General features: G+C 50.1%; 1 protein-coding gene across 3 annotated transcripts in view; it reads left to right on the top strand.

Moving 5' to 3' along the window:
• Window positions 1–17,844, top strand: part of CEP250 (centrosomal protein 250) — a 34,386-nt gene extending 16,542 nt beyond the window's left edge. The window contains exons 18-31 of one of the 3 annotated variants that reach the window (XM_051633447.1): window positions 380–559; window positions 1,432–1,566; window positions 1,885–2,028; window positions 2,468–2,769; window positions 4,773–4,932; window positions 5,892–6,204; window positions 7,148–7,278; window positions 7,538–7,658; window positions 7,777–7,931; window positions 9,876–12,497; window positions 14,110–14,262; window positions 14,652–14,759; window positions 14,920–14,970; window positions 17,167–17,844. In XM_051633447.1, coding sequence (XP_051489407.1) covers window positions 380–559; window positions 1,432–1,566; window positions 1,885–2,028; window positions 2,468–2,769; window positions 4,773–4,932; window positions 5,892–6,204; window positions 7,148–7,278; window positions 7,538–7,658; window positions 7,777–7,931; window positions 9,876–12,497; window positions 14,110–14,262; window positions 14,652–14,759; window positions 14,920–14,970; window positions 17,167–17,454 — 4,863 coding nt within the window. In that variant the 3' untranslated portion in view covers window positions 17,455–17,844. Of the gene's footprint in view, window positions 1–379; window positions 560–1,431; window positions 1,567–1,884; window positions 2,029–2,467; window positions 2,770–4,772; window positions 4,933–5,891; window positions 6,205–7,147; window positions 7,279–7,537; window positions 7,659–7,776; window positions 7,932–9,875; window positions 12,498–14,106; window positions 14,263–14,651; window positions 14,760–14,919; window positions 14,971–17,166 lie in introns of all 3 variants that reach the window. The other 2 variants (XM_051633446.1, XM_051633448.1) reach the window with 2 other exon arrangements.
• The last annotated feature ends 5,592 nt before the right edge of the window (window positions 17,845–23,436 follow it).

The raw sequence follows: 23,436 nt of genomic DNA, 5'->3' as shown, positions 1-23,436 counted from the left end.
TGGGGCACTGGGGTGCTGATCTTTTTCTCCCCTGCCACCCCTCTGCACCTTCTCACTGGTAAAAGGGAGGTGAGCTTTGAAAACAGAGAGGGAGAAGAGAGAGAAATCCTGAGGAGAGAGGTGCCAGGAAACAGCCATCAGGGAGGGGAAGCTAACATCTCCTTTCCCTAATGGTTGGACTCAATCTTAAAGGTTTTTATCAACTTAAAGGATTCTGTGGTTCTTCCACCCACTGGCCCTCTTTGCTAGGACATGACTTCTAGAGGGCACAGAGTCTCTGATGCGCACTGTGCAGGGAGGGCTCTGGGTGGGATGAAGCACCACTTTTTGTTGTTGAGGAGCTGGAATTCATCTTGAAGTCTTTTCCTCCCCTCATCAGGCAAGCGAGCAGGAAAGGCACCACTCAGAGCTGCAGGACATGCTGGAGCAGTGGGAAGAAGAGAAGGCAAAGACAGAAGAGGAGCATGAGAAGAAGCTGCTTGACATGAAGGAGGAAGTTGCTACCATGCAAGCTCAACAAGAAGAGGAACGAACCAGAGTGGAAAATGCCAAGCAAGAGGTAGAGACTGTGCGAGGAGGGTCTGTGTGGTTATTTGCACAGCTCTGCTGTGGGAGGTGGCTGGATATGGGCTGTGTGGGGCACACCCTACATATTTCTGCAGTGAACTTGGTGAGGTGACGGGCAGCAGGGCCATTTTTGGGTCTAGGAATGAGACCTCTCATAGGCAGCCAGGCAGAAATGTCACCTTTCAGCTGAGATTTTTGTGCTGCTGTTGTGTTCTGGTTTTTTCAAGACTTAACCTCAGAGTATCTTCACAGTTCTCTTAACTGTCCTTTTGATATTACTGATCCCTGCTTATAGCCTTAACTGCATTTCAAACCCAACTGAGTTTGTAGGACTCAATCCCCACCAGGATGGGGTTTTTTTTGGGGGGGGAGCAGGGGGTTGTGGCAGGATTGTTGACAAAAGAAAAAATGCTGAAGACTTCTCTGAAATATTTCTGAGCAGGAAAGCAGAGGTGTCCTCTGGGCTGTGTTTCAGGTCATTTGCTGGGTGACTCTTCTGTGCCCAGCTCTCCTGTGCCAAAGGAACCCTGTCATACACAGAGTCCTCTTTGTGTCCTACCCAAAGTCCTCTTGAAGCAGACTGCCTGGGGACAGCAGCACCCCAGCTGTGTCTGCAGGTATTGAAGTGACAGGGCAGTGCTAAGGGGTGACAGTGTGTGCCTGTAGTGTCAGTACTTTGCCTGTACCAGGGATGAACCCTGTTGATGCTGCCAGTCTCTCTTTGGAAGCTCCAAGTGATGACCAAGGTAATGACCAAGGAGACCAGCAGTGCAGTTCTTTGAGAACATGAGCCCATCAGTCTTGGAGTCTTGCCCTGCAGAGTTTGTAGGGGAAGTTCAAGGCCTTCTCTTTATTTCTGTGCAGGCCCTGCTAGAAAAGGAGTGTGAAAAGAATGCTTTATTGGAGACACTTCTGCAGACTGAGACAGAGCTGAGAGAAGCCCACCAGCAGCTGGAACAGCTCAGGCAGGAGATGGGAGAGCAGCAAGAGAGTGGGCAGGTGAGTCTGACTGGTGGGGCAGGTGGAAGGAACAGGCCCTTGGCAATTGGCTGTGGGCTGAGAGAGGCTGAGAGAGCCAGGGAACAGGGTGAAGGGCAGGAACAGAGGAGTAAAACAAGTCCTGGGACTGAGGAGACAAGGACTGCTGCAGGCAGGGACAGCACAGAGCATGGTGAGCTCCAGGGAGCAGTGACAGGAAGGGAGGGTTACTCAGCAGCAGAGCTGACAGTAGGGGCTGGATGAATGTGATTTTGAGGCAGAAGAAAAAGCTGGACCTGATGGCAATGCCAGTAGGTTGCTCTCCCTTTGTGCTTGCAGAACATGGCAGAAAAGCTGCAAGCAGAGCTGCAGGAAACACGGAGCAAGATCAAGGCCATGGAGCAGAGGCACGAGGAGGAAATCAAAACCATCAAAGAGGAAATTAATATTCTGCTTCAGCAGAGGGATGCTCTGCAAAAACAGGTGACTGAAAGAGCAACGGCCACTCCTGTCATCAGGCAGGTGCTCTCTCCCCTTCTTGCGTTCCCATGGCAGAGCAGGCTGATGAGGCCATCCCTCTGACTGCTGTCATGCTGGGGTCTCCATCTCAGCTGCTCTGAAGGTGACTTACTGGTCAGCTAAATCTCAGTTGCTGCCCTGGCCAGATGGGCTGGTCATTTTGCCTGTTTGCCAGGCAGCATCAGAATGGGTTTCTGCTGGGCTGTTTCTGCTGGCCTTGATTTTTAAGGTGATTTTTCAGATGAACATGGTGACCCTCTTAGATTTTTAAACAAGTCAGCTGTATCCATTGTGAATCTGGTACTCCCATGAGTCTGAAGTTGTTCTTTCCCTCTCCTCACAGTCCATGGTGTGGCTGACAGTGACAAGCTGTAGTCTCTGACTGCTTTGTGTTTTCCTTGAGGTGGAAGAGTTGACATCTCAGCTCACAGCCTCTGAAGAGTCCCAGCAAGTGATCAGCTGCAAAGCTCAGCAAGATCTCAGTGAGGCACAGGAACTGTCAAGGCAGAAGGTGCTGGAGGTTGAGCATCTCCAGAAGATCTTAGAGGAGAAGAGGAGTCAATGGGAGGAGGTAGAACATCAGAACAAGGAGCTGCAAGTGTGTCTGCAGGCCTTGGAGGGGGAAAGGAGTCAATGGGAAGAAGTGGAGCGTTGCAACACGGAATGTCAGGCTTCCTTGAAGGTCCTGGAGAGTGAAAAAGCCAGGTAAAGGAAAGCCTGGGGGACTCTCCATTCTGATTAATGGATTCCCTTTTCCAGATCTTTGCATGTACAAATGGCTCTGGCAGCATTTCCTAAAAAGCAGAGTCCAGAACTGTCTGTGCAGATACGTTTTGTTCTGTGATGTGTTTCGTTTTCTTTGAATCCTTCAGTTACAGTTTTCCTGAAGACAATGGCTTCTGGAGTAGTCCTTCCTTAAAGGGAGATACTCTGTTATTGACATGTTAATACTGTTAAATGAAACTGTCGGGTTTGAACCTGAAACACACCAAAGGAGGCAGGACAGGATAGAGTGTAATGAGCTTGATAGATCCATCAGCTGCTCCTTGGGTCCAGTAAACTTTAACCATTTGGGGTCTCTATCAGTCTTCCATCCTGATACTCTAGGTTGGCAGAACCCATCTTCACAGCATGATTTTGCACTAAGCCAGATTTCCCCTCTGAGGCACCCAAGAAAAAAGATTGTTTCTTCTTGCCTTCTGTTTCCTTGTTCCTCAAAAAATCCCAGCAGGTGTCTGGAGAGGCCCGAGCAGGGTCCCTGCCAGTCTCAGCAGTTACAGATGTCACTGACTTTCCAAGGAATGCAAGGAAGGGTAGGTAGGCTGCTTCACCTGGTAGTGTCCTGCCAGTCTTCAACACTTGCCTTCACTGAGGCAGTGCACTCCTGCTTCCCCAGGAGGGATCCTGCATCTTCTGTAAGGATCCCAGTATTTCCTCCAAGCCTCCATTACCACTTCTGGCATTGGCCTTTATTGCTCTAGCTAAAAGTATTATGGGTGCTGGCAGGTCTTAGGAAACTCCTCAGAGTTCAGTCACTTGCTGCTGTTCCTACCAGGACACCAGAGTCAGGGGAAGAAAATCTCTCCTCATCAGAGACAGACAAGAGCTGGGCAAAGATGAACCTAATGAGGTTGAACAAGAATAAGTGCAGAGTCCTGCACCTGGGGAGAAAAAACACCAGGCACCAGTACAGACTAAGGGTTGACCTGCTAGAAAGCAGCCCCATGGAGAAGGACCTTGAGGTCCTGGTGGACAGCATGTTATCCGTGGGACAGCAATGTGACCTTGTGGCCAAGAGAGCCAATAGTATCCTGGGATGTATTAAGAACAGTGTGGCCAGCAGGTCAAAGGAGGTCTCCTCCCCCTCTACTCTGCCCTGGTGAGATCTCACCTGGAGTGTTGTGTCCAGTTCTGGGCTCCCCACTTAAACAGGGACAGGGATCTACTGGAGAGAGTCCAAGGGAGGCCACGAGGATGATGAAGGGACTGGAACACCTGCCTGATGAGGAAAGGCTGAGAGACCTGGGGCTGTTCAGTCTTCAGAATACTAAGAGGGGACCTTATGAATGTTTACAAACATCTGCAGGGTGGGTGTCAGGAATGGGTCAGTCTCTGTTCAGTGGTGCCTGTGACAGGACGAGGGGAAACGGCACCAAGTGACAACACAGGAAGTTCCACCTCAACATGAGGAGAAACTTCTTTCCTGTGAGGGTGACAGAGCCCTGGGACAGGCTGCCCAGAGAGGATGTGGAGTCTCCTTCTCTGCAGACTTTCCAGACCCACCTGGACGTGTTCCTGTGTGACCTGCCCTGGGGGATCCTGCTCTCGCAGGGAGTTGGACTCAGTGATCTCCAGAGGTCCCTTCCAACCCCTGTGATTCTATGATTATTGACAAATCCTCTTCCTCAGAGTCTCATTAGTTAAAAGAAAAATTTTCCTCTTTCCTAATGTCTTCATTTCAAGACTTCTTTATGTTTATAGTCACATTCCCATGAAAAGGCAGAGTAATTCACCTTTCTTTTGTGCAAACAAGCATAGTGGGCACGTGCTTGGGTGTGACTGCCAGCCTGGCTCAGGACTGAACAAGCAGCCTGGTTGTTTAGACAAACCTCAGCAGACAAAACAAATTTTTTTTTCTTGATGGTGGAAGTATTAAGAGTTTATTAAATGTTATACCATCTAGTAGAGTTACATGTTCTCTCTTTCAGACTGACTGCGTCTTTGGAAGAGAAGGAACTGAGCCTCAGAGCCCTGGAAGAAAACAACCTTGCCCAGCACAAGGAGGTATCTCAGCTGCTTTCTGCTGTTCACCAGGCCCAGCAGCTCCATTCAGACCACAGAAGAGAAATACAAGAGCTCAACAACCAGGTGACCTGTGCACTTGCATCCTTTTCTCCAGGGACATAGAACACTACCTTCAGCTTGTAGGCCCCTACTTGTTTCCCCTCCCAACATGCACTCCTCCTGTCTTCTGCCCAGAGACTTTGCCCCTGGAGGTCAAGGCTGGATCTGCTCTGTGCTGTCCGTGTTTACTCCTGTTCTCTCATGGCTGACAACATCAAATCTCTGAGGAGAAACAGGAGACTCTTTGGAGCTTCCCAGTATTTGTGTTACATTCTTGTGCCCAGGTGGTGTTTCTACCACTGAGCCATCTGGTGGGACAGCAGTGGTTCTCACAGGCTGTGGAAGGTGCTTCCATCACAGCCAGTTCATCTGGCATTTTGGAAATGCTCCATAAAGGATCCCAACTGTCCCCCCCCGCCACTTCTGCTCCCAAGCACCCAGGCAGCCCCACTCTCCCTGGCAGCCACCCAACTGGCAGCCTCTCTCACACACAGAACTTAATTTCTGAGGCTGGAAGGCAGGAAAGCCTGGCAGTTCAACCATCCCTTTGAGGATGGGGAAACTTCCTTTTGGCCCCTTACCCTCCAGTTTCCTGTTTCTAGCTCATTTTGCTGAGTTGGAATCCTTGGCTTTTGGCCTTCTGTTTCCATGTGCTTTTTGCTTGAAGTAATTCATCCTAGAATCACAGAATGCTGAAGGTTGGAAGGGACCTTAAAGATCATCAGGTTCCAACCCCCCTGCTATGAGCAGGGACACCTCCCACCAGACCAGGCTGCACAAGCCTCATCCAACCTGCCCTTGGACACTTCCAGGGCTGGGGCTTTCACAGCCTCCCTGGGCAACCTGGGCCAGTGCCTTCCTGCCCTCATGGGGAAGAATTTCTTCCTAATAATTTCCCCTTCATTCCTTCCTCTGCATCCCACTCTGCTGCCTCAGCAGCAGCAGCAGCTCTGTCCCTGAGGCTCTGTGCATCTGTGTTACAGATCCAGTCACTGCAGGAATTACTGCTGGAGAAGGAAGCTGCTCTGGCCAGGCAGGAGAAGCAGCTGCTGCAGGATCTGGAGCAGTCCCGGGCAGGAGAGCGGAGCTTGAAGGACTCTCTGCACGTGCTGGAGGCCGAGATGGCCGAGCTGCGGCTGAGGCTGCGGGGCACGGAGAGCAGAGCAGGGGCTCTGGCCACCGAGTGCCAGCAGGCACATGCTGCCCGCTGGGAAGCCCGGTCCCAGCTGGACAAACTGCACCTGCCTCTTCTGCACTTCATCCGCGAGAGCAGGGACTTGGTCACTTGGAGTTCAGGCAAGTGTGGGAGGCTGGGTGAGCGGGTCTGTGGAGCAGGTGGAGGGAGGGGCGGTTCCTTGTGATCCCCATGGTCACTGCAGTCCTCAACAGCAGGACAGGAGGAGAGCAAGGACTGAAGGCAGGGCTGGCTGGCTGGGGAGGTATGGCATGAGACACCTGGACAGGCAGTGGGACAGAGAAATAAAGATGGAAAGAATGGGGAGAGGAAGTGGGACAGAGGAGCAGTGAGAGGAAACAAGGGGCCTGGAGCAGGATAGAGGTGGAGAAAGAAGCATTTGGGCAAAAGGACAGAAAGAGGCAAAATAAAGACGGGAAGAATGGCCTTTTTTTAAGGGCATGGAGCAATAAGCAATAAGGGGTGATGGCTTTAAACTGGAAGAGGAGAAATTTAGGTTAGACATGAGGAGTGTGAGGGTGGTGAGAGCCTGGCCCAGGTTGCCCAGGGAAGCTGTGGCTGCCCCATCCCTGGCAGTGTTGAAGGGCAGGTTGGATGGGGCTTGGAGCAGCCTGGGCTGGTGGGAGGTGTCCCTGCCCATGCAGGGAGGGTGGAACTACCTCTTTAAGGTCCCTTCCAACCCAAACCATTCTGTGGATCTATGATTAAACTCGTCCTTTCAGTTCAGACTGACTCAAGCCTTGGGAAAGCCTGAGATACCCGCAGAGAGACGAGTCCGTTTGCACGTGGAGAAATGAGCAGCATCAAAATGAAACGGGCCACAAGTCATGTCCAGTCATGGGGCATGGACATTCTTCCTTGGGGCAGCACTGACACTAGTGGTCATCAGACTCACCTTAGCATGTGACATGTCTCATTCATTGTAACAAGAGCTGCATGCAGGACAGTGTCAAAGGCACTGCCACCTTCTCCTGTGTATAAAGAGGCCTTGCTTGTTGGAGACCCTTCAAGTAAAGCTTGAAACAGAATGGATTCTCTCTTCAGAACAGGGCCATGTCTGGAGGAGTCTCACTGTTTCTCAGGCTGGGGACCTCCCTGCAGAGCTCACAGTGGACAGTGTGGCAGCAGCTCTGCAAGACGTGTGTCACCACCTGAAGCAGACTCAGCAAGATCTGGTAACGTGTCTCTGGTGCACCCAGAAATCCTGTCCCTCTGCTGGACTGACCTGACAGGCAGAGTGCCAGAGCTAGGATGGGTGTCACATCTTGTAGGCCAGGTTGGCTTCTGCCATGGGGAACAAGGAGAGTCATGATCACCTCTGCCATTACTGTCCTGCCCCCTCCCACCTTGGCTCTTTCTGCTTTAGTGTTTGCATCTGTGGCTCCTGCCAGCAGCAGCTCTGTGAGGTGATGCTTCTCTTCTTACCTCTTCCAGAATGATGCGAGGAAGAAGATGGAGGACTTGGAGCTGAAGCTAAGCAAGAGGCAAGCTGAGTTGGACCACTTCAGTGCCCTCAATCAAGCACTGCAGAAACAGTTAGCCCAAAGCCAGGAAGGTACTGGGCTTAGGGCCTAGAAAGCACAGGCAGGCAGATAAGAAAATGTTGTTTGCTCTGTAGGATGCAAACCAGTTTGGTTTTGCTTTGCTTTTTACCTTCACCTTTCCTGCTGCAGAGACACAGATGGCAGAAGGCAAGAAGAACACTCTGCAAGCTGCCCTGCAGGAAGAGGCTGCTGCTCTGAAGAAGGAGACTCTGACTCTGCATCAAGAGGTGGCATCTTTGGAGAGGAAACTCAAAAGCACTGAGAAGCAAAGAGAGGATTTCCTGGTGAGGCTGGCAGGTGCTGGGAGGGGCCATTTCTTACCTATTTTTGGCTTCTGTTAATAATTCTAAGGAGCAACATTTTCCAGTGGAGAGGTGATTTTGGGTGGTGTTGTACAGGTTCAGTCCAGATCTGAGAAGATAAAGAGTATGCAAATGCTGACCAAGTTTCTCTCATTTTCCCCTTCCTTCCACTCATCATTCCTTGTTTCCCAGAAGTTTGCTTTCCTGCCAGGCCATTAGTGGGAATGAGCAGGGTCATCACTTTGGCTAAGAGAAGACAGTCCAGAAAGGAGGGATTGTTAGGATGACCAATATCACACACCATGTGGAGAGACCACAGACCACTACGAGAGCAGAACAGTGTTGTTCATCCCAGAGGTTGTTTTTTGGCTTAACTTTTCCAATTGCATCCTTCTGAATAAAGAGGGAAAGGTGCCATAGTCATAAAAAATTCAGTTATGATTCAGGGCATTTATTTTCATCAATTCTGAAGATTTCTGCTGTCAAAGCTTGAGTCAAAGTAATTTTCAAGCTTATTTCTATTTGTGTTCCATGGTTTGGGCAATTATTTGTGTCCAAATCCATATTTAGATCTGGAAAAAGGGGTGAGAAAACAAATTTTGCTAATAACAGGAAGCTGCTCAGCATTGCCAATCTGAGAGGAGAAAGTGAGGAGTAAAGAGAGACATTTGAGAAATTAGAAGTGCTGATCCAGCTAAGTATGTGTCTGCAAGGGGAAAACTAGTCCTGATGGGAAACACAGAATGACAGGCTGTGACCTGGCAGTTAGTCCTGCAGAAGGGGACAGTGGGGTTCTAGGACAGTACCATGAAAATTCTACACAGTAGAGTCCAAAGCAACCTACAAATGAAGTGTTCTCTCCTCCTATCCTAATCCCCTCATGCCGCTGTCTTAATCAGACTCCATCTGGATTTTAAATCCTGGCTGCAGTTCTGGCAGCTCCTCTCCAGAAGAGCTAAAAGAGTTGCAGAAAAGAAGATCACAGAATCCCAGACTGGTTTGGGTTGGAAGGGACCTTAAAGATCATGTAGATCCAACCCCCTGCATGGGCAGGGACACCTCCCACCAGCCCAGGTTGTTCCAAGCCCCATCCAACCTGCCCTTCAACACTGCCAGGGATGGGGCAGCCACAGCTTCCCTGGGCAGCCTGGGCCAGGGTCTCATCACCCTGACAGTGAGGAATCTCCTCCCCATGTCTAACCTAAATCTCCCCTCTTCCAGTTTTAATTCATGCCCCCTTGCCTTCTCACTTCCTGCCCTTGTCCAAAGTCCCTCCCCAGCTTTCCTGGAGCCCCTTCAGGCACTGAGTGAGGTGGGAAAGATGCAACCTAAAAAGGGTAATGCAGGAAAGGTCTCCAAGCTGCCAAGAGGCAGGAGAGGGGCCGTGGTCCTTCACTCTTTTCAGGGGAGGAACAAGCTGTCTGAGGAAGGCAGCGAGAGCCGTGCCACAAGTGGTGGGAGATGGTACAGGGTGTTGTAAATACAGCAGGTCCATACGAGGTCAGGAGAAGCCTGTACAAGTCCTCCCGAGCTGGAGCAGTGCTGGGGTTGGGGAGGTGCCATGTACATCCATCCCACTCTCAGGCTTTCTTCCCTACCTGTGCCCTTACAGGCACCATTACACAAAGGACACCAACCTGGACATCCGAGCCAGTGCAGCTGTGGTTACCTCATCCATACTCCATCTACAGTGACTCCAAAAATCAGTTCTGGGCAGAGACTGATTAATATGATCAGTTCTCAAATCTTTTTTGAGTCACTAGAGAAAATCTACATCCAACAGGGAGACGAACCTTATAGCTGGAATTTTCTCCTAAAAGCTCAAACTTCAGCCCTTGGGTGCCAGTGCAGCAGGAGTTGAAATCTAGTGTGACAACCAAACATACATGGGTGGAATTACTGAATCTTTTCCTCCCTGTTTTGCAGCATGAACGGGACAGCCTGCAAGCACTTAAAGAAAAACTGGTACTGGAGATAAAAGTTCTTCAGGAATCAGTCACAGCCTCTGAAACCCAAGCAAATACAGCAACAGAGATGAATCAATCCCTTGAACAAGAGCTCCAAACTACACTGTCTATCTTAAAAATAAAAAATGAGGAAGTGGAAAAACAGGGGGAGAAGATCCAGATGCTACAGAAAGAGGCAGCAGAGGTGAAAGCTTTGCAGGAGAATCTCACTCGTGTGACTGCCCTCCTGTCAGAGAGGGAGGGAGAAGTGAAGTTATGCCAGGAACAGATGAGAATGCTGGAAAAGCAGAAAGAAATGCATCAAACTACTCTTGATCAGGTTACTAAGGAATTAACAGAGAAAAAAAAGAAGACAGAATCCCAGCAGAAGCAGATATGGGAGCTGGAGAAGCAGCAACAAAACCAGGAGATTGCTGTAAGCAAAATGAGCAAAGAGCTGGAAGAGAGAGACCAGGAGATCAGATCCCACCAAGAACAGGTACAGGAGCTGGAGAAGCAGCTGGAATTGCAGAAGACTTCTGTCAGCAAAGTGAGCAAGGAGCTGGAGGAGAAGGACCAGGAGATCAGATCCCACCAAGAACAGGTACAGGAGCTAGAGAAGCAACTGGAATTGCAGAGTACTGCTGTCAGCAAAGTGAGCAAGGAGCTGGAGGAGAAGGACCAGGAGATCAAGTTCCAGGAGGGGAAAATAATGATTCTAGAACAACACGGTGCATCACAAGTGAGAAATCTGCTCATGGATCTTGACCATATGAAAGAAAATGTGAAGGAGAAAAATATAGAACTTATGTCCCTGACTCAGCAGATCCACAAACTGGAAAAGGAGAGAGAACAGGTGACATATCTGCACACAAGCCTTGAACACCTGAGGGCAGCTCTTAAGGACAGAGAGAGTGAGTGTGATTCCCAAAGGGATCAGTTAAGACTCTTGCAGCAGTACAAGGAAGAGCAAGAGGGGCACCTGCAAGAGCTTCAGCATCAAGTAGAAGAGATGACAGTTTCTTTGTCTGAAAAAGATCAAGAGCTTGAGTCACAACAAAAGCAAATCCAGGAAGCTGAAGTTGTGGAAGTGCAGTTAAGGACTGTGCGTGACCAACTGGAGCAGACCTTAGAAACCTTAAAAGAGAAGGACAGACTGATAGACACCCAAAAGCAACAAACCAGGAGCTATGAGGAAAAAACAGAAGAACGAATTAATGTCTTACATAGACACTTGGAATACACTACAGCACTGCTGAAAGAAAAGGATGACACCATTGAATCCCAGAAGGAAATGATGGAGACCTTCCAAAAACAAGCACAAGCCTCTAAACAGCAGAAGGAAGTTCTGCAGCATCTTCAAGAGGCACTGAAGGAAAAGGAGCAAGAAGTGTTATCCCTCCAAAAGCAATGTGAGGCATGCAAGGAAAAGGAGGAAAAGCATGAAGCTGAGCAAGCAGATCTTCAAGTGACAAAGCTGACTCTGAAAGAAAGAGAAGAAAAGGTGGAGGTTCTGGAGGAGGCTGTCTCTAAGCTTCAAGAGCAGAAGGAGGAGGCAGCGATGCAGAGTAAAGCCATTCTACAAAAACTAGAATATGCTGAATCTTGTCTCGAGGCCCGAGATCAGGAGATAGTATCTTTGCAAGAGCACGTGCAGGACCTTCAAGAGCAGAAGGAGCTGGAAGGCAAGCAGGCCAAGAGTCTACAGCAGGACCTAGACAAAATGAGCCAACTAGTGAAGAACCACCGTCAGGAGCTCCTCAGGCATGCAGAGCAAATGAACGTGCTTCAGCTTCGTGAAGAAACTGTGAAAGCAGCACTAACATCATGCCAGAAGCAAGTGAGTGTGCTTGAGGAAGTGGTGAGGAAGAGAGAGGAAGACAATGAAACTCTGATGCAGAAACTCCAGCGCCAAGAAGAAGAACTGAAGACCTTGCAGAATCTCCAGCTTAGGCTAACCAAGACAAGGGAAGAGGTTAGACACCACAGAGAGCAAGAGAAGCTCCTGATAGAAGCCTTGGCTGGGAAGGAACAAGAGACCAAAGCTCAAACTGAGCCACAGGAGTCAGAAGAGGAAATCCAAGGTCTTTGGGAAGATCTCCAGCACGTTCGGCAAACCCTGACAAAGAAGGATGAGGAGATCAAGCACCAGAGGGACAGAGTCAGGTATCTAGAGGAGATTCTGGCAGGGAGAGAACAAGAGCTTCAGAGGCAGTGCGAGCTCCTGAAGCAAATAACATCAGCTTTGCAATGGAAAGATGACAGGGAGACCCTACAGAAACAAATCCAGAAACTCCAAAACTGGGAAGAAGAGGAAGCAGAGAAGAGGAGAGTTGTCCAGGAGAGAGACCATCTCTTGCAAAGGCAGAAGGAGCTAACCCAGCAGCTGGAAAAGGAGCGGAAGGCACAGGGGGAAGAACTGGAGCGTGTGGTGGCTGTTCTGAGGAGGACTGAGAGTGGAGAAGTCGCCTGGAAAGAGAAGGCCCAGGCTCTGACTCTTGCCCTCAGCAACAGTGAAATGGCCAACGGGACTCTGAGGGGAGAGGTGGCTGTCCTGCAGAGCATGGTGTCAGAGAGGGACACGGACCGGGTTCAGCAGCAGGTAGGCCCTCTGATGGACCATCAGCCAGCTCAGCTGTCTGTACAGGATTCTAAAGGGGTTTCCCATCAAGATCTGGGAATACCTGTTCCCAGCAGTCTGTGACCTGCTTGGCCAAAGCAGCCTTGACTGCAGTCAGCAGCCCTGCCTGTCTGTCCAGCTCCAGCCAGAGACCATTCCCTTGCCAAGATGGTTTCTGTCAAGCCCTGGGCTCCTGAAGGAGCTGCAGAGCTTGTTCTTGGAATGAAACCAGATCCCAAAGCTGGGGGTGCGGAATTGGTTCCTTCCTGTCCAGGCAAGCTTAGCCCAGGTGTCACAGTTAGGATTGGGCAGGGAAAGAGCACAGGTGACCAGACTCATGTAGGAAACAGTAGAGGTTTCTGATGATGGCTGAGGAGCCGTGACCCCAAGGTGCTTGGAGGATGCTCCCAGGGACGTAGGTTTCTGAGCTGCAGCTTTTCCCATGTATTCAAAAGGATGGAATTTGTGCCACTGCCTGACCAAGTTACAGTTTCTCTGCCCCTTCAGGATGTGCTTGTGCTGCAGTCCAGAAGGCAGGAACGCCAATTCGTGTGGATTTCTCTAAGGTGGTGGGACTCAGGCATTGCCAGTGGAGCAGCTGCACCAGCCAGTGCTGCAGACCTGCCTGGGCCTCTGTCAGTGCCTCAGCATTCCCTTGGGACACAGGCAGTTAAAACGCTGTGTTTATGGATTGTGCATTTATACATGACTTGGGAAATCTTTCTGCCAGCCTGCCCAGGATGATGACAGGCATTGGGATCTGTTGGTGGGAAGCAGAGAAGTGGCAAGGGCAGGAATCCTGAACACACTGGGAGATTGCAGGTACATCCATATGGATCAGGCATGCAGCAGCACTAGGGCAGGAAATGTAGTTGCATCCCTTTGGATCAGTACAGTGCTGGTATTGAGTACAGTCAGAGATGCTGTCAGAGATGACTTCAAGGAGCAGTTCACCAAGAAGCCCATGAGAGGGGGTGGCTCTTGACTAGGTTCAGAGCAGTGCACAGGCCTTGGTTGAGAATTTATTTTTATTTTTTTTTTCAAAGAGCAGTTCTCTAATGATGAAGTAACAGGTAAAGGGAGAAGAGAAGCAAAGCTGTTGTATTTGCTCACTTCAGACATGCTCCACCCACATCTTGCATATTGTGTGGTTGTCCAAGGACAAGGAGTGGAACTAGAGATAGGAGAATACCCAGTGAAGGTCAAAGAGGAGGACCAAAGATGTTAAATGGCTTCCCTAAGAGGAACTTGTCCATGTGGAAGTCTTCCTGATGGACAAGAAATGGCTGAGAGGGAGCTGGAAATACTGCAGATGTTTGTAAAACAATTAAGTGCTTGAATAGGAATTTAATGTTTCCAGCTTCTCTCAAAACCAGACTGAACAAAACTAGGAGGGAGAATGTTCAGAACAAACAACTCCAGTTCTCCAAGGTGATCTAGAGGAAAACATGGTGCTGTTTTGGCCTGTGGACCAGGAGGAGAGGAAGGGACTTAGCTCTGTCCATTCCTGAGTCCGGTCACTCCCTGATGTGTTGATCCTGACCTTTCAGTGGCACCACCAGCTCACACAGTCTCCTCTCTGCACACCCAGCAGGCTGCTGCAGAAGGGGAGCAGCTATCATGGCTCTCTGAGAAGAGAGCCCTGTCACAGCAGTTGGAATGTCTGCTGAGAGCAGTTGCAAGGCTGGAACTTGAGAAGGCTGAGCTGAAGCAACAGAATATGGAGCTCAGGAGGACACTTGAGCAGGTAAAACAGGTTTTCAGTGCCTCTGCAAAGCTTTGTGGTCCTCTGCAACACAAGACGTTTCCACAGACAGCCCTTTGGAGTCCTCTGCTTGTTTCCTTCCCTCTCCTGCATCCCCCTGTGAACACCCACTTTGTGTTTTCTCTCCTCAGTCCCTTCACAAAGGTACATTCCCACTTTTCTTGCCCAGTGTCCCCATACAGACACATTTGACTCTGTCAGGAACCTCTTGCTCTTTCTCTTCCATAATCTACATCAATTGCTTTTTGCCCCCAACGTTCTTTCATGCAATCAACCGTTTCTGAGCAGAGATCTTACCATGGTGTCCAGGGTCCTTTTGCTCCTTGTTTGGTGGCAGGTTTCTGTGACCCTCTCTCCTATCCAACGTGCAGGTGGAACGTGAACGGAGGAGGCTGAAGAGATACTGCAGGTCACTGCCAGATGCAGGTGGATTTTCTATCTCTGAGTCTGACCAGCACAAGATACCTGCATCTAGGCAGGTGAGAACAGAATATTACCTGGTGGGAGGAGGCTCTAGCCACGTGGATGAATGATGGCAAATCCCAACGGGCCCCAGTATAGACCTAATAGAAGTCAAATGTAGACCATGGCCCTGACCAAAATGGAGACTAAAACTAAATCCTTGTGTTTTCTTCACAGGAGGAGTCTCACAGTTACTGCAGTCATCGGTTGGCCGAGTTACAGAACCAGGTAAGGAGCAGGAAAGGTCTCATCAGAAGCCACTCTGGCTGTAGTGACGGGCACAGCTCTGCATGGTGCTGCAGCCCAAGTTCTGTGTGGCTGTCAGGACTGAACACCAGGCAGTGTCAGCAGACCCAGCAGTTGGCCATGGCCATTCACATATGTCTGGTCTGTGCCTTCCCTAAAGGTCAGGCATGGTGGGAGAGAGATTGGAGGGAATTCAGAAAACTGTAACTCAGTGGAAAATAGAGAATATACTAAGGATGTTCCCTTTGAGATTTACTCATCTTTTTCACTCTTCCTGTTTTCCCTTGGCTCAGTTAACAATGGAGCTTGTATCAGAGCTCCAGGGATCTGGGGCAGTGCCAGAGCCTGTAGCCTCCAGGTAGTCATTAGTCTCACGTTGCCATTCTATGCTAATCATGATGCTAATTGCAGACCCAGTCAGAGACCTAAGCACTGTATGGGCATTTGCTTTATCAGTGTAAGAATGAACATTGCAGCGGCTGAACCCTGCTGCATCCTTTGACAGTGGTACTGGCAGTAGCAGCAGTCACTAGAGTTCTCTTCCATCTACTTTTATGGGTCTGGTCTCCCTGAGGAGGTGAATCCTCACAGGCTTTCAGGGCCAAATGCATGTAAGATCTGTTTCAGTAAAGTACCCGATGCTTATCTGTGGCAAGTGAGCCCACAGCACTGCTGAAGCCACCAAGGTACACCTTAAAGATGTTTTCCCCAGGAAGCCTCAGTGTCTAAAGTTGTGTTGCTGCAGATAACTAATGGAGCCCCCTTCCCCTCGTGTCTGCCTGCCCTTCAGCAGTTCAGCAGGAAAATGAAGGTGCTCAGCTAGCCTGGTTAGGGCACTCCTCTGAGTCAGGGAAACAGTGGAACTGGAACTTTATCTCCTACTTGCTGGGAGATGCTCTTAGCAGCAGATGACCACTTCTCCCACTCAGATCTCTGGGTTACCTACCAGAGTTTGGGACAGGTTTTCAGGCTTCCCAGGTTCCCAAAGGTGCCCTTATTATTTCAGAGAGGTCAGATCTGTCCCACTCCTTGGTAGCATTGTTCCCAAGCCTATGCATAGTGTTTGCTGTGAGGTCCTTTTGGTATCTTACTTTCCATGTGCACTGCTGGCTTCTAACTCAGCACTGCCTGCTCCCATTGCAGAGCTGCCTGCCCAGGTTTCACATCTAGTCTGTTCCAGATGCTCAGCAGATTAAGGTCCCTCTTCTTATCTGGTTTGGCTTTCTGTTGATAGACCTTGGCATTGCAATTCAAATGCAGCACGTTCCATAAGCCATAAAACTTACTAGGAATTGTTTCTGTTGTTTGAGTTCACTTGCCAAGAAGGAATTATTTCATATTCCAAGCTTGAGGCTGAGGACTGCATTCCTGCATTCCCATGTGGAACACAGCCCTTGGCAGAGCACATGTCACTTTGAAACCAGATGAAAACCTCTGACCTGAGCTGTTTTCCCCAAAACTAAGCACTGTCCCAGTGCTAGCATCTCCTCCACTGCAGAGCAGGCACAAGGCAACTTGCCAGAGCTGCTCTGGCTGCTCTGCACAGCAAACCTGAGGGGAGGTGAGAGCAGCTGGGTCCCTCCCACCAAAAAGCCCAGCAGGCACAACTCCGTGCTGCCAGGACAGAACAGAATGTGAGGAGTCTCAAGGCCTCAGCAAAACTTTCAGGCTCATTTTGCCCTTGGGCTTTGCTTGTCAGGTTATGCTCTGCTCATTTGTGAAATGCTCTGAAGTTAGGAAAGGTGAGGGAGTTTATTCCCTTTTCATGTGCTACCTGCCAATTTTTAAACTAGATCATAACAGAAAGTTCTTCAGCACCTTGTGTAACCAGTAGTTGTCCTACTGAGGAAAAAGCATGTGGAACTAAGGTATCAGCAGCCCAGCTCTCTTGGAAAAAAGAGTTGGGTTACTAAATCCTGTAGGAACCTCTCCGATATCCCTGTCATGTCTCAGTGTTGTATATGTGAATGGTTCACCAGAAAGAAAGTCAGCATTGGGGATAATCTTGAGTTCAGTTCAGGGTGACTCTGGGAACCTGTTACTTCTCACTCCACATGGACAAAGTGTTTGTCAGAGCTGGAGTTGGAGGGTGTGTCTTCCCTGGCAGGCAGTCCTATGGAGCTACAGATGATCCTGACAGGGTGGGCTTGTCTGAGCTTGGCCTTCTGCCTCTTTCAGGTGTCCCTTCTGCAGACACAGCTGGCACAAGAACGAAAATACAAGCAGGACTATATCGAGTGCTGTGCAAAGACCAACCAGGAGCTGTCAGACCTTCACCAAGAGCTGTCTTCCTCCTTAGCAGCTGTGGTCAGGGACCCCAAAGCTGCTGTTCTGGAAGCAGAGACTCGGAAGCTGGATCGGTCTCTGAACCTTAACTTGGCACTAATATCTCTGGACCATCTGTCTCCTGACAAACAGCCATTGCATTCAACAGCCAGATCCACCAGAAGTGATGACCTGAGGTAACAGGACGGCTGAACAGCAAAAGACCTCCTTAGGAGCCAAGTCAGAGACCTGCTGTAGCAGCTGAACTGTGGCAGGGGACTTGGTTCAAGGCATGAGTCCCCAAGTAAGATACAAGTTCAGAGCACAGTGTTCACTGGAGGTTCCCCAGCAGAAGCAGTTTTGGGACAAAACTGGTGCTGGCTTGTGTGGATGGGGTCAGTCGTAGGCCTGGAAAAGCAGGATGAACCTGATGGGCAGGTAAAATGTCTTCCAAAGCACTGAAAGGCAGCATGCTTGCTCAGTCCCCACACAGCCCTCCTTGTTAGGTTGTTCCTGTCAGTTTCTGTACTGTATACAAAGACTTTTTGTCTGGTTTTATTTTTATAATAAACTTCTGTCTCCAAAATATTACACAGGCTCTGAGCAGAAATCCTGCCATGACACCCTGTTCAGGGGCACTGCATCTCTGGATGAAAACCCAAGTTTTTCAACCAGACATGAAACCAGCACCATGGGCCATGTGGCCAGTTGGTACAGCTCTCAGGTTTGTGCTGAGTGTGGGAGTTGGGGTGCAGAAGTGGCCGTGGGAGTGCCCAGGTACACGTCTGGATTGGAAAGGGCTAGTGTCTGGTGTCCCAGGGACACAGGAAGGAAAGTGCCTTCTTCTTGGTCTCCAACAGCCACCCTAAACGTGTGTGTATGTGTGTGTCAGTGCCTGGTTCTGAGGCCCAGGCACTGTGGCACCCAGGCTTCTGCTCTTGGCCTCCCTTCAAGAGGTCCTCAGAGGCTCTGGGCGCTGCCCTGGCTTTGGTAGATCATTTTAAACCCACTTTGTCACGGGTGAAGCAGCTTCTCCTCGGGAGATTCACTGACTTGTCCCGCCCTGGCAGGCCCAGAGGGTCTTGTGCCCTGTACCTCCTCAGCTTTCACCTGTAGAGGAGAGGATGAGAGGCTGCTCCAGCCAGTCTTGAGGGGAAAAAAAGGACAAAAGGGGTTCCTGGGGCATAGAAGAAGGCAGAGGGAGGGCTCTGGGTGGCACCGAAGGCACATGGAGGGCCATGGTGGGTACCCAGAGGTGTGCAAAGGGCTTGAGCTGGGCACCAAAAGGCGTATCTAGAGCTTCCGGCCACACCAAAGCAGAAAAGGCCCTGGGGTGCTGGTTGACAGCCAGATGAACATGAGCCAGTCTGTGCCCAGGTGGCCAAGAAGGCCAGCAGCATCCTGGCTTGTGTCAGGAATAGTGTGGCCAGCAGGTCTAGGGATAGTTCCCCCTGTGCTGGGCACTGCTGAGGCTGCACCTCCAATCCTGGGGGCAGTTTTGGGCCCCTCAGGACAAGAAGGACATGGAGGTGCTGGAGTGTGTCCAGAGAAGGGCAGTGGAGCTGGGGAAGGGGCTGGAGCACAAGTGTGAGCAGGAGCAGCTGAGGGAGCTGGGGGTGTCCAGCCTGGAGACAAGGAGGGGAGGGGAGACCTGCTGGCTCTGCAGCTGCCTGGGAGGAGGCTGGAGTCAGGGGGGTCGGGCTCTGCTCCCCAGGAACAAGTGATGGGACAAGAGGAAATGGCCTCAAGTTGTGCCAGGGGAGGCTGAGATTGGATATTAGAAAGAATTTCTTTACTGAAAGAGTGGTCAGGCACTGGTACATGCTGTGCAGGGAGGTGGTGGAATCCCCATCCCTGGAGGTTTTAAAAAAACGTGTGGATGTAGCACTTCAGGATGGGGTTAAGTTGGATGGTAGTGTTGGGTTGACAGCTGGAATTTATTATTTTAGAGGTCTTTACCAACCTTCATGATTCTATGATTCTGTGTTTCATTAGCACATCACTTGTATTAGGCAGAAATTTCAATACAAACTTAGATTCAATCGAAGACTGTTAAGCTAAAATGCGACTAGAAAGCACTGTTATTCAACAGCTTTTTGATTTTTTTAATGCTGCACCCCATGTAGTCAGAGGCAGCTTGTTTGGAATCTCTTTGGCAGCTAATCCATGTGTGACTAATTACATTGTCTTGTAACCACCATCTAAAAGTAGCAAGATGCAAGATCTGTCTACAAACAGGGTTCTCTGAGAGCTTACAGTATTTGAAGGGTCTTTTCATACCTTAAAATGGTCTGGATGTTACTTTCAGATTAATGTCCTGCTCCAGGGTTTCCCTTTTCTTCACTTTTTCACGCTAAGGGAAATAGAGGTGTCCTGTGAAATCCTGAAACTGCCTTTTCTTTCCAAGCAACGTATTCCCTGTGTATTTACGGCACGTGAGGGAAATGAAAAGGCACTTTAGGTGAAATTCCTCCATTTTTCCACACCTTCCTTCATTCCGTGTCCTTCGCCCTGAAGATACCACGTTACGCTTTTGCTTGTCCGTACCAGGTCGTCTATTACCGTACGTGCTGGCGGGGCCCGGGTGCCGAGGAGCAGTTTGCTCCCGTGCAAACAACACCGCGGCCTCCGTCCCAGGGCGAGCGCCGCGCCCGCCCCAACGCTCAAGATGGCGGCGCCGCCTCCCCCACCTCCGCCCGGCGGGAGAACGGGGGCGGGGCTCTCGCCAACTGACAGGGCTGCCAGCCAATGGGGCGCCTCGGTCCGGGGCAGCCTCGGGACGGCGACCAATAATTGGCTGTAGTTCAGACCCTCCCAGACTATAAAAGGCGGGGAGACACGCTGCCACAGCTTCCCTCAGGCGGTCAGGTGTTCTCCTCAGCCGGATTGCGGTGGGAAACTCTATCCCGAGGGAACTTCCTGGGATTGAGCACCCTCCCCTCTTCCTTTGGAGAGTGACTGTTTCTTCTGGATACCCCTGAGGGAGCCCTCGCCCCCTTTGGGTGAGCGATTCCAGCTGCTGGGCTCCCTTGAGGGGAGCGTGTGCCCACGAGCGGTCATTCTCCCGTCCTGTGTGGTAAGAACACCCCTGACGGCTCTGCCTGGCCCTGCAACGTGGCCCGTGTTACCGGAGCGATGTTCCAGTGACCTCCCTTGTCTCCTGGGTTTCAGCTCTTGGGTTTGGTTGTGATTTTAAAGCTCCTGATCTGCGCGGGGCTGCTGCAGGGCAGCTCCGGGCCAGCCCAGTGGGCAGGTGAGCTGCCCCGCAGGTGCCCACCTGGGCTCACCTGGGCCCACGGAGCAGCCCGGCTGTGGGGCCAGGCAAGCAGTCCCAGGCAGGCTGGAGCACAGACCAGGTAAAGCTCATCTCTGGATTTACAGCATCAAGCCTCTGCCTCTCCAGCCAAGTTGGGTCTTTTTTTTGTGCTTGTTGCATATGAAATTCAGTGTTGTTTTTGCATTCTAGTGTTAGAAACATAGTGTCGGGTTTGGTTTATATATATATATGTATCCCACCATTAGGAATATAATAGTTTTTTTGAGATAAGTGAGATATCTGCACATTCCAAGGACACCTGGGGTGGTTACGGCCGAAGAAGCTGAGGGAGTGAATTGGGCTCCATCTGGGGAAGAAGGATTTATGGCCCAAGATCAGACCCAACAAAGCCACTTCTATCTTGCTCCTCAGGGCAGGCTGACACCAGTAGATTTGTTAAGTGGGAAGGCAGCCAAGGGGGCAAGAAAGGTCAAAATTTTACCTTAAAAGGTAAAAAGTGACCTGCTAGAGTGGAATGTGTCAACAGGGGCTGGAAACTTAGAGGATAATTTGAAGCGTGGGATGGGCTGTAAACCCTGGAGTGCCCAGCCAGGGGGGAACAGGGGAGGGAACTTTGCATGGGGAATAGGGAATATCAACCATTATTCACCTGACTGTGGGTGTGCCTGCTTGTTTAGGTCACCCATTCTTGCAAGGATGTAGATAAACTGTGCTTCGCTGAAGGATCCGTGTGGGCCTGTTCGTTGGCGCAACAGACGTTTCTCACATACTGACTGTCCCTGATGTGCAGTGGCCCGAGAGCCATTTTGCAGAATTTATTAGCTTAGGTTCTGTGCTGCAAAAACACAGGAATGAGCTCTGACTTGGAAGCAGTACCGCTGTGTTCAGAGATCCTGAATTAGTGAGTCTGAGCACAAAGGGGTTGTAGAGAGAGTGAGCACAGAGCTGCACAAAGCTGGTTCTGGGCCATCAAAACTGTTAATTCAGGTTCAGTGCCAAAATAGCACTTCTGTTCTCTGACAAAAAAATGGATTAATATCTGCATGTAGTATTTGTACATAAAATGGCAGTGGAGGAGGGATTATTGAGAGAGCAGGAAACCTCAAAAGCAGGAATCAAGTTATTAGGTTGCTTGGACAAATTAATTTGTTCTGTTATGTAAGGATTTGTTAGTTTCATCCATCTTGTTTCCATGAAGCATTGTTGTCTTGAGTGACCTGTGCCATGTTTTGAGATTAGAATGTTTTGAAATGTAGATTTTAATGTTTGTGTTCCATGAGGCTTGGTGGCTGCAAAGAGATTGTCTTGGCAGGTTTTTAATTTCCAGTGCTGGCAAGGTTGGTTCCTGCTCAGGTGTTTTGCTCTGCAGGAACTTTGTTTTCTCTGATGGGTTGGGAAAGGCTCATGTTGGGGGAGAAAATATAACAGAGCTTAAAAGCTACAAGAGAGGTGGATCGAAGAAAACTTATCAGGGGTGCAAGCGCTGACGAGCTGTTCCAGCACATCTCATTCTTGGTCTGTCCCTGAATGTGAGGATTTCCATCAGTTTGGCCAGAGGCTGAGGAGGGTTTTCAAGCATTCTCATGGTTCCCCTTCTGCAGGCTGGGGAGTTTTGGGAAAACTAGCAAGAACAATAAATTGGTTCCTTGTGTTCTGGCAACCTCAGCGGCCATCTCCAGCTGGCATGCCGAGGAGCTGCATCCACAGCTCCTCTCCTCTGGCCGCAGCTGACACAGCTGAGTCGAGTCCCTGCGTTTTGCCATGACCAGAAGGAATTCCGTGTTCCGGCCGCTCCTTGTCCCTAGTTTTCCGGGTTCAGACAGCACTGTCTGCTTGTAGCCAGCAGAGATCGCTACGAGAGCTCTAATGCCCTGGTGGGATGAGCAGATTCCCAACACCCTGGAAGCAGCTGGCTGGGGATGGGTTTCACACTCGCTTCCTTCTCGTTGTGTTGCCTTCTTGTAGCTGGGGAGCCAGGGCACAGGGTGGCAGCTGAACGCGGCTTACAGGTGTCATCTGAAACAACAAAATGTGACCCCTTCAGCACCGTGCAGGCCTGAGAGCTGAGAGAGAAAACACATTTCACTGTGCCGGCTTCCTACAACAGCCAGCACTGCCTCACTGCTGCAGGGATGCAGCCAGGAGAAGGTTCCTCAAGGTACAAGGGCACCTGAGTTGTACAACAATAAAACCACAACAGAAGGTTTCACTACTTGGATAGACAACAGGGGATGTATCTTCAAGAGGGAGAACAACAAGCACAGCATTCTGATTAACTCACAGGCTCTGTTTTAACGACAAATTGAGAGAAAATAAACTTCACCAAGCTTCCGTATTTCCTGTTGGGGTGCCGAGGGGGGGAGGCAGTGGGTCTGTGCACACCTTTGTGATGTTTCACAAAAAAAGGGAATTTTAGTTCTGCCAGACCCTCTGTAGATCTCTGCTCAGATCACCATATAAATGCTTTATTCATTGTCACTTCTGATTAGATGAAAATTGCCCTCAAGGAGTCACAGATGGTTGAGGTTGGAAGGGACTGCTGGAGACCATCGAGTCCGACCCACCCACAGCATGGGTGGGTATACACAGGATGGTGCCCAGGAGAGTTTTGAATGTCTCTAGAAACAGAAACTCCACAACCACTCTGGGCAGCCTGTTCCACCCTCAAAGTGAAGAAGTTCCTCCTCATGTTTAGACAGAACTTCCTATGTTCAGGTTGGTTCACACCTGTGTAACAAACAGCTTCCACTCTGATTTCTGGAGTGACAGAAACTTGGCTTTGATTCTTCCATCTCAACAGACATTGTGTAATTCAATTATGTTTTTCCCTTGCAAGCCCAAGCAACAGCAGAACAGAACTAGGAACTTGTGCTGCTTAAAGTTCATGCCCATGATGTACCATGGAC

The sequence above is a fragment of the Apus apus genome, chromosome 15 (genome assembly GCF_020740795.1).
Source record: "Apus apus isolate bApuApu2 chromosome 15, bApuApu2.pri.cur, whole genome shotgun sequence".
NCBI classification, from domain to species: domain Eukaryota; kingdom Metazoa; phylum Chordata; class Aves; order Apodiformes; family Apodidae; genus Apus; species Apus apus.
Note: the sequence above shows the minus strand (reverse complement) of the source record. Positions and strands in the feature narration are given on the sequence as shown.